Genomic DNA, 9,787 nt, shown 5'->3' with positions numbered 1-9,787 from the left:
AAAAAATTAAAAAAAAAAAAGCCCCGGCAATAACCAGAATGATCAAAAACAGGTGAAAGTTAGTTCAAGTTTCGCTCAACTCTTTCCTTCCCCTGCTTTTCTCTTCGATGTAATCGAGGCTCTCTCAAACCCAAAAACAACGACACTCTCTTCACTCCCTTCTTCTTTCTCTCTCCTCTAATCACACAAACAAATACAGAGCAAGAATTGCAGAGCTTTCAACAATGGCGAACCTCCTAAACTTGAAAACCACAACATTCCTCCCATCATCCAATTCTCTCCGCCACACTCAACGCCTCCCCACTCACCTCCTCGCAACCCGACCCACAACCCGAATCCGGGCTAAAATCCGCGAAATCTTCATGCCAGCACTCTCCTCCACCATGACCGAGGGAAAAATCGTCTCATGGATTAAATCCGAAGGCGATAAGCTCTCAAAGGGCGATTCCGTTGTTGTGGTTGAATCTGATAAAGCTGACATGGATGTTGAAACCTTCTACGATGGTTTCCTTGCTAAGATTATTGTTGATGAAGGGTCTTCTGCTCCTGTTGGGTCCGCCATTGCTCTTCTTGCTGAGTCCGAGGCCGAAATCGCCGATGCCATTGCTAAGGCTACGAATGCTTCGCCTTCTAATTCTTCTCCGCCAGCTCCGGCAGTGGAAATTAGGGAGAGTCTCAAATATCCGGTGATGAAGGAGGAGAAGAAGGAGGGAGGATTGAGTGTTTCGACTCATCCTGCGTCGGAGGGAGGGAAGAGAGTGGTGGCGTCGCCGTATGCGAAGAAATTGGGGAAGGAATTAGGGGTTGATTTGAGGAGCGTGGTTGGGAGTGGGCCTCAAGGGAGGATTGTTGCTAAGGATGTCGAGGCGGCGGCTGTGGCTGCTTCGAAGAAGGTTGTTTCGAAGGATGCTCCGGTGGCGAAGGCGGTGGAGTTAGGGGAAACGGTGCCGTTTACGACAATGCAGAATGCTGTGAGTAGGAATATGGTGGAGAGTCTTAGTGTGCCTACATTTAGGGTTGGGTATACTATTACTACTGATGCTCTTGATGCTTTGTACAAGAAGGTGAGTTTTGAGTTTAATCATAATTTGATAATTGATTCATTGATTTTATTGTTAGGTTTTAGTTTGATGTTTTAATCTTAATGGGGTGATTGATTTTGAATATATTAAAACTTGAAAATATTGCAAATTGATCCATTTGATTGTTAGTGGAACAAATTCTATGTTTAGTTGATTGATTAGAGGAATAATATGCTATGATCAGGTGTTATGTTTAGTTTGAAGATAATTAGTTCTCTGAATTATGGGATGAAATGTTCTCTTTATCTTAATTTTAAAGACAATTAATGAGATGCTGTGATTACTGTTTTGGTATTTTAACCGGAATAATCCTTGGTTTAATTGATTGATTAGTGGAGTTAATCACTGAATGTTTGTTTTTGATTCGAATGGATGATTAGTTGAAGTCGAAGGGGGTGACAATGACAGCATTGCTAGCAAAGGCAACAGCTTTGGCTTTAATTAAGCATCCAGTGGTGAATTCTAGCTGTAGAGATGGAAAAAGCTTTACTTACAATAGCCATATTAATATTGCGGTTGCTGTGGCGATGGATGGTGGATTGCTTACCCCAGTGCTCCAAGATGCTGATAAGGTTCAATTCGTGATCAGCTGATCACCATTACTATTTTATTTTTGGTTGATGGGTGGTGATAGTTTTGCTAGTCACTAAATTTATCATTGGTTTTGTTGAAACTGCCAAAGGATCTAATTGTTTTTGTAAATTTTTGTCATAGTTTGATATCTACACACTTTCAAGAAAGTGGAAGGAGTTGGTTGACAAGGCTCGGGCCAAGCAGTTGCAACCTCATGAATACAGTACAGGTACTTGGTCACATTACTCTGCACATAGTCTAGCAGTCTTCTAATAATGCATCCCCTTTGGAACAAATGAATATAGGGTCTATTGTTGACAATCTGTTATAGTTTCCCGTGATTGTATTTCTTGATGAGAGGGCCTTGGTTCTGTCTAGTATATAGTCAAAAGCTGCTGAACCACAGCCTGGCACCAGATGATTTGGATGACATGATTAACCAATTAGGCAAGAAATTTGGTCAGCAGTTTTAATTGTGTTTTTGATTGGATTGTGTGACATCCCTCATTTTGTTTATACATACTGTAATAATGAGTTTCAGAATAATAAAAAAAAACCAATGATGATAAGGGTATACTTGTATAACAAACAATCTCTTCTGGCTCTTCACTACCAATGCAACATGATTCTAGACGTATCACATAACTAAAACAAACTCATTCTTAGGACTTTATAGACCTATTCATAACTTTCATGGTTGCAAACCAACTTATATGAGCCCGGGGAACACCCCTCACATTTTGTTCAATTTTGGAAAAATTGCCAAAAATTGCCTCAAAAGCTTGGATTATAAGCCTTCAATTTTGGTCAATTTTAGACCTTTTCGGACCCAAAGAGGAAATGTGTCGAAGTTGCTCCCATAGACACCACAACACCCTAGGAGTCCATTTTGGTGGTTAGAACTGTCCACTTTGCCTTTAAACGACCAATTTAGTCGTTTAAAACTTACACCTCTCTTCATCAATACAAATTCACCACGGGACTCTATATGACATACTAGCTTAGTAGTGGTCTAATATGGTTTCAAATAACAATATATGATCTCTAGATGCATCCCCTACGATTCCAAGACTATTTGACAATCGACACCGAAACCCTAACTTTAGTCATGGATTATAGCTTGGGGACAAATTTGAACTTTTGGGATCCAAAAAAAAAAGAGGCCAGGGTGCTTCACACGGACCTTGTTAGACCATTTGATCGGCTCAAATCATCTACTTTACCTTTAAACAATTAGTATGGCTGTTTTATTATACACCTCCAAACATTGGCAAAAGGCCACCACGGGCCTTTATTTGACCGACTAATGAATGTATATGGTTCAAAACAACATTATGTGACTTTGTATGTGTCCCCTATGATTCAGTGAGTTTTTGACTCCGAGTCCCAAAATTGGTCGGATAGTGTGTATTATATCCTTCAATTTTGGCTTCTAGAGAACAGTTTTTGACCCTATATGATTATACATCGAGGTGTTTCTTGGGGACTCCAAGGGGCCTTTGGAGGCCTACTTGGTCCAAAGGCATCTCATTCAAGCATTGGGAATTTGGGTGGCCTTCTTGTTGCTTGGAGGGTCATGTTGTATAAGCTAGTATATAAATTTTCAAAACATTGTTCTCTAAAATTCAGAAGCCCATCTTTTCCCCTTATTTTTTTTTTCATGAAGCTGCAATGTGATAATTATAAAGGATGAACAAATTGAACATGGAGTTAAATAGGGATTGGTAAGCATTCAATAGATTATTCATTCTCCTTTGGAATGGATGGTGTTATCAAATACGTTTAAGAGTTGTAAATTCAGATTGATTGTTTTTGTACACATGTCTTGACCTTCTATTCTCAAGTTTGAATTTGTATGGTGGAATTTGGTGGTCAATTAAATGTTGATGGCATTTGATGATCCAGATATTTAGAAAACATTGTAGTTTACAGCATAGTGGACTCGAGGCTAGGTTCTTTGCTATTTAAGGACCTTTATGAAAGCTCTCTTTTTTTTTTTCTTTTTTTTTTTTACCCCAGTAATCTATGTCTTTAATGTGCAATGTACATCTTGTATATCCAAGCATCTGAGAAATTTGTTATTCTTGTAATCTTGAGATTCTCATTGTGATACTGGTAATTTACTCAGGTACTTTTACTTTATCTAATCTTGGAATGTTTGGTGTGGACCGCTTCGATGCTATTCTCCCACCTGGAACTGTAAGTTTTTTGAATTGGACCCCCTTTTTAATGTCTTAAAGCTTTTATCATCGGAAGCAGAACTGATTGAATTTTCTGTTGTGAACTTAATACTCCAGGGAGCAATAATGGCTGTTGGTGCATCTCAACCAAATGTCGTTGCCAGTAAAGATGGTCGGATAGGCATGAAGAACCAGATGCAGGTGAATGTTACTGCTGATCATCGTGTTATATATGGTGCTGATCTTGCTGCTTTCTTGCAAACTCTAGCTCAAATTATTGAGGATCCTAAGGATCTGACACTATAGTTTACTCCCTTCTGAATTTGATACATAACTTCCAAGTGTTGAGATATTCAGTCCTCAAATGATGCTTCCCAAATTACGAGTGCTGGTAACCGTGTGGAGACTTTAGTATACATTATAAGCTTATGACTGGATTACTGATGGAATATTTTTTGAAAGAATTGCTCGTGTTTTTCTCCACTGCTGGTCTCCTATGAATCCGGAAACATCTGGATTGTTGTTTGTCCACCATCATTGTCAAATCTGTTCCATGTATCATTGTCTTTTGATAGTTCTAGCAGTATTTGAGATATTTAACCATATGAACTAATGAACGACAAATAATGTCTAATATAATGGCTGCCCTGTTTCAAAAGTTCCTACTTCACATTGAAATTCCCTTTTTGTCAGCAAGTAATGTTGTTAGTTGTTCCAGATTGCAAAATGTCCTATATATTAAGAAGATTCCACTTTTTGCGCCTGTGAATTTTGAGTATATGATACAGTTTTGCTGAGTTTGTGTCTTATGATATACAGTTAAAATGAAGAATATTCTGCAAACAATATATAATCATCTGCTAAAGAGAATTCATTGCATATATGAAGTTGTACTTATTGCTTTGTGTTTAATAATTTTCACTTTTAAAAACAGTATCAAAAATAATTTGGTGCTAGAAGTGATTGACATGTGTAAAGATAGCTAAGTATATTTTACAAAACCATTACCAAGGCTGTCTTAATTTCCTGGCTAATTCAAAATCAACATTCTGTAGTTATTAACTTGAGTTCTTCTAGGCTGTGGTCATCTTGCATTCAACAACATCCTTAGCACACTCTTCATCTTTGGCCTTGCCTCTGATGAGGCGTTAATGCAAGCCAGAGCAATTTTGAGTACTGCTAGCATCTGGCTTCTGACTGATGGTGATGTCCGACTGACTCTGAAGTCAAGAATCCGATCCCATTTTTGTGGCTGTGTAGAATTTCTAAGAACCCACTTAGCCAATTCTGTCCCCTCACTAACTGCCTGCTTTCCTGTTAGCAGCTCTAGCAGAATCACCCCAAAGCTGTAAACATTTCCCGCCAGTGTCACCCGCATTGTGTAAGCATATTCTGTAAACCCGAGAAAATTACAATTTGAAAGTATGATAGGAAACCAACCAAAACAGAAAGTAAAATCCAACCAAAAACATATTAAAGCAAAACAAAATGCATAAATTAGGTAATTTAAGATGGAAAGACTGAATAATATATAGATCTTTTACCTGGTGGAATATAGCCAACAGAACCTGCCACAGCTGATAGGCTGCTAGCGCTCTTTGAGGGGTCGATCACCTTACAAAGCTCGATATCTCCAATCTGCGGCTCCTTCGATGACTTGAGCAAGACAGTTTTGCTTGAGAGGTCAAAAAGCAGAACTGGACCAGTTGAACATCCATGGAGAGAGGCCAGGCCTTGAGCCACCCCGACTGCTATACTACACCTACTCACCCAATCTAAAAGAGTTCCTGAACTTCTATGTAGGGAATCAAACAAAGTCCCTTTGAATGACATTTCATAGATGAGAAAAGCACTATCTGCAGCCAGTGTATAAGCTAGAGGAGTCATGATGTTTGAACTGTTCAGCTTCCCTAGAGCCTCTAGCTCCTGCCCAAAGCTTCCTTGGTTGCTTGGTTGGAAAATCCTGTCGGTGCAGTTGAGTTTCTTGACAAAGTAGCTTACTCCTGAGGGCATGACTGCTTTGTAGTAGGTCGAAAACTTGGTCTTCAAGACAAGGTTTAAAGGGTTTGATACTGCTTCCATGGCTTTAGTAAAATCAATGTTTGATTTATGGGTGCTATTGGTTGTCAAGATGTGACTTTCTATAGCCAGAGGGACGGGAAGATCTGGCTGTCTTGACTGAACATCTATATCATGAACCTTGTAAAGTAGTCGCATTGAGAGAAAAACCCCAAGAATCGCGATCATACCACCAAAGAGAGCTGCACTCACCACCACTGCAATTTTGACAGCAATTGACATTTTCCGGTGGTTGGTCTTTGGCCTATCTGGTGGTGGATAAGTAAGACCTAAATTTCCGTTGGTATCTACAATGACAGTGCTACGAAATTTTGGAATAACTCCAGAGAGATTGTTATTGTCAAGTAACAACCATGTTAAGCTCAGCATACTAGTTAGAAAGTCTGGAATCTCACCAGAAAATCTGTTGTTGGAGAGATCCAAAATCTCCAGGGAAGTCATCAGATCAAGTGATGCTTTGGGGATTCGCCCATGAAATAAATTGTGGCTGAGGTTCAGAGAATACTGTAAATTTTGGGGCATTGGTGGAATCTTCCCAATGAGATGGTTTTTCCCAAGCTGGAGTTCAATCAGCAAATTCAAGTTGCCAATGTTTTCTGGTATTGAACCACTGAAATTGTTCTCCTGCAAATGTAGGTATCCAAGTTTTCCCAAGTTTGAGATGGAAGGAGGAATTGGACCGCTTAGCGAGTTCCAGCTGATATTTAGGCTTGTCAACTTGGATAGCTGGGTGATTTCACCAGGAATATTGCCAACAAAGTTGTTGAGCTGAAGACTCAAAACTTGAAGCTGCTTCAGATTGCCCAATTCTGTTGGCAATTCTCCGGATAGTTCGTTTTCGGCCAAGTTCAACAAGCTTAACTTCTGACATGAGCAAAGAGCAACAGGTATTGTTCCATTCAAGGTGTTGTTTTCCAGCTCCAAATATACCAAGCTCTGAAGATCACTGAAATTGATTGGCAAAATTGTTCCATGCAGTAAATTGCCTCCCAATCTCAGCCGAACCAAACTTGAAGACACATTCCCAGGTATTGTTCCAATCAACCTATTGTAAGAGAGATCAACTGTCTGCAAGTTTGGTTGTGACAATAGATCATTTGGTATTGACCCACTTAAGTTATTGTAACTTAAGTCCAAATTCTTCAGAAACCTTGTTACCCCAGATGGTATACTGCCATGAAAACCGTTCCGATTGGCTGCAAATCTCTGTAGTCTTGTGTTATTGGAAAAAATATCGGGGACCTCCCCGCTTAGTTTGTTACCTGACAACACTAGCACTTCCAAATCAGGGAGCTGCTGAATTCTATTAGGAATTGCACCGTCGAGCTGATTCAAACTAAGATCAAGAAAGGTTAGATTTCTGTAATCAGCAAGCTCTGCTGGTATTGTGCCTTGAAAATTGTTGGCTGATAATTGAAGTTGCTCTAACCCCTTGACTTCTCCGAAGTTGATTGGAATGGAACCAGTGAAACTATTTGAGCTAAGGTTTAAACTTTTGAGACTCACCAACGCGTTTAATTGCATCCCAATGGATCCACTCAGCAAATTCTGAGATAAATCCAGGGCAACTAAATTGGTAAAGCCATTCTCAAAAGAAGGTAGGGGACCAGAAACTCTGTTCCAGCTGAAATTAACTGATTTGAGCGTAGAAATATCGCCACAGCTCGACAAAAATTCAACTGGTATTGAGTTTAGGAGGTTTTTGGAGACATCAAGAACCTCCAAAGAAGAAATTTGGCATACAATAGGTAAGAAATTGGAATTGGTGAGTTTCAAGCTAGAAAGAGAGATTTTAATGACAGAGTTGTTGAGATTGCTGCATGCCACACCGGTCCATGTACACGGGTCTTTGCTAGTATCCCATGAGAAAGAGGACACTTGGCTGTGAAGGTGCTCGGAGAGGTTGATCATGGACGATTTCTGCGTTGGAGATAGCTGTGAAGAAACCGAATTCAAGAAAAGAATGAAGAACAAGAAGAAGAAATCCAGGCCGTCAATTTTCATGTTGGATAAAAGTGTTAGTGTTTGAAGTGAGGAATTAAGAATGAAGAAAGAAGAATTAGAACAGAGGAGCAAAACAGAGGTAAGAGTGAAAGAAAGGAGAACACAAAGAGTATTGGCGTGTTTGAAAAGTTGAGTTGACTTGGAAAAATCAGGCAAAGACTTGGATTTTCCCTATTTAAAGTTGCATTGACTGAATTGTGCTACATTTAGACTATCTATCTTTCCCTAAACCATTTTCCACGTTGGTTAGTACTCCGTATTTTGTCACTGCATGCCCCCCATCTGATAGTAACATCACATGCATGTACGTATATATGTACTTTGTATATTGTACGGAGTATAAAAATTAGTCTGATTTACTTCCTATTCTATAATTAAATAAAAAATTACGGAATAATTTTATAAATACGTATTCCTGTTTTTGATGAATTTTATTGATTTCCTTACTAGATTTTATCGGAGGAAGGGAAGTTCTTTATCCTATATTTTGAATACATGTGTGTTTTTTTTTTTTTTCTTCTCATTTGTATACATTGTATACAGTGTGTGTTTAAATTTGATACAACACTTGTATTGCTGATGTTGTAGAAGGAGAGATGGAGTTGGGTAACAGTGTTGGTGCATATACATGTGTTTGTGCTTGCATTCCACTGGGGAGTAATAGTATTATCATGATTAAAATAATAATGAGAATTTTGTAGATTATCGATTAAGTGAAAGAGGTTGAGCATGATAGATTTCTGTGTTGAAGATTGATGACAAAACACTGATGAACTCCACAAAGCAAGGATAAAAAGAAGCGACAAATAATGGATAGTGAAGCCCATTTGAAAGTTAGTTTAAGGAACAAATGAAGAATTACGACAAACACAAGTAAGAGTGAAATCAAGAAGGAAACAGAAGACAGAAGAGTATTTGCGTTTTTGAAAGGTTGGTTGTATATATTGACTTTAAATAACTAGGAAATTTCTTGGGAAGTAGAGTTGTTGCATACTCGCATTCGTCAACTTTGTACACTTTTAATTAAATCATTAATACGAGTATAATGTAATTATTTCAAGCTTTTGACTTTTTGAGTAAGAGAATCCAAAAAAATAAAATTTTAAATTAACACAATTATTGAGAAATCCCAAGTTTGTGGCATGAGTAACAAACTATATATAATCTCTCCGAATAATTTAAATAAGGCCAAATGTAATGAGCAAACTGAGGTCCATTGCTACTAACAGAATTATAGAATACATAATGTTCGTGCGACTTAAGGCTAAAGCTGTCTTGATTATGGAGACATACAGTGGAAGAAAAAAAACAGATTAGTTAAAAAACAATGCACTTAACGCATTAATGCTATGATCCAACAACAATACAAGATTACAACAAAAACGATTGAAAGAACATCTAGCCCTGGAGATTTAGGAATTTGTAAGGACTTCCAAGAAAACTTTTATCAATCAGGAGAAGTAGGTGGTGCTACACTATGTCTATGCAAATCACTGAAACATAGCTTAGCTTATTCAACAACTGCATCAATGATATTGAGATGGTAAACTACAGACTGCATTTATGTCAGAGACTTCCTCTGAAATCTGGCAACATAAATAGCTATAGTTACATATATTCTGTTATATACACTGTCAATGAAGCTGAAGAAGGCATATCTCCAAGTATGTTTTAGTGCAAGAGTACCACACACTCCCCAAAATCCAAAGTAGAATCCAAGCCCCATGCTCACGAACAACCCTACATAAAAGCTTCTGCTTTCATTTTGTCTTTGTTTCGATGAGGCATCTCCATCTTCAACAATGCTGCAGCTGATTCATTGGATTCCCACAAAGGTAACGATTTCTGAAAAATGCTTCATATTCGAAT

General features: G+C 38.4%; 2 protein-coding genes across 2 annotated transcripts; one reads left to right on the top strand and one right to left on the bottom strand.

The window, feature by feature from the left end:
- Positions 1-36: 36 nt before the first annotated feature.
- LOC145586948 (dihydrolipoyllysine-residue acetyltransferase component 5 of pyruvate dehydrogenase complex, chloroplastic-like) lies at positions 37-4,318 on the top strand. Its single transcript, XM_081643923.1, has 5 exons — positions 37-1,064; positions 1,463-1,654; positions 1,797-1,884; positions 3,784-3,854; positions 3,953-4,318. Exons 1-5 carry the CDS (start codon positions 225-227, stop codon positions 4,139-4,141), a joined length of 1,380 nt encoding a protein of 459 aa, XP_081500049.1. The 5' UTR covers positions 37-224; the 3' UTR covers positions 4,142-4,318.
- Positions 4,319-4,718: 400 nt separating this feature from the next.
- LOC145586947 (uncharacterized) lies at positions 4,719-8,036 on the bottom strand. Its single transcript, XM_081643922.1, has 2 exons — positions 5,380-8,036; positions 4,719-5,227 (listed from the first exon to the last, which is right to left on the bottom strand). Exons 1-2 carry the CDS (start codon positions 7,916-7,918, stop codon positions 4,920-4,922), a joined length of 2,847 nt encoding a protein of 948 aa, XP_081500048.1. The 5' UTR covers positions 7,919-8,036; the 3' UTR covers positions 4,719-4,919.
- Positions 8,037-9,787: the final 1,751 nt, after the last annotated feature.

This window comes from Chenopodium album, chromosome 16 (genome assembly GCF_948465745.1).
Source record: "Chenopodium album chromosome 16, dcCheAlbu1.1, whole genome shotgun sequence".
In the NCBI taxonomy this organism is placed as follows: Eukaryota; Viridiplantae; Streptophyta; class Magnoliopsida; order Caryophyllales; family Amaranthaceae; genus Chenopodium; species Chenopodium album.
This window is presented reverse-complemented; position numbering and strand designations above follow the sequence as displayed.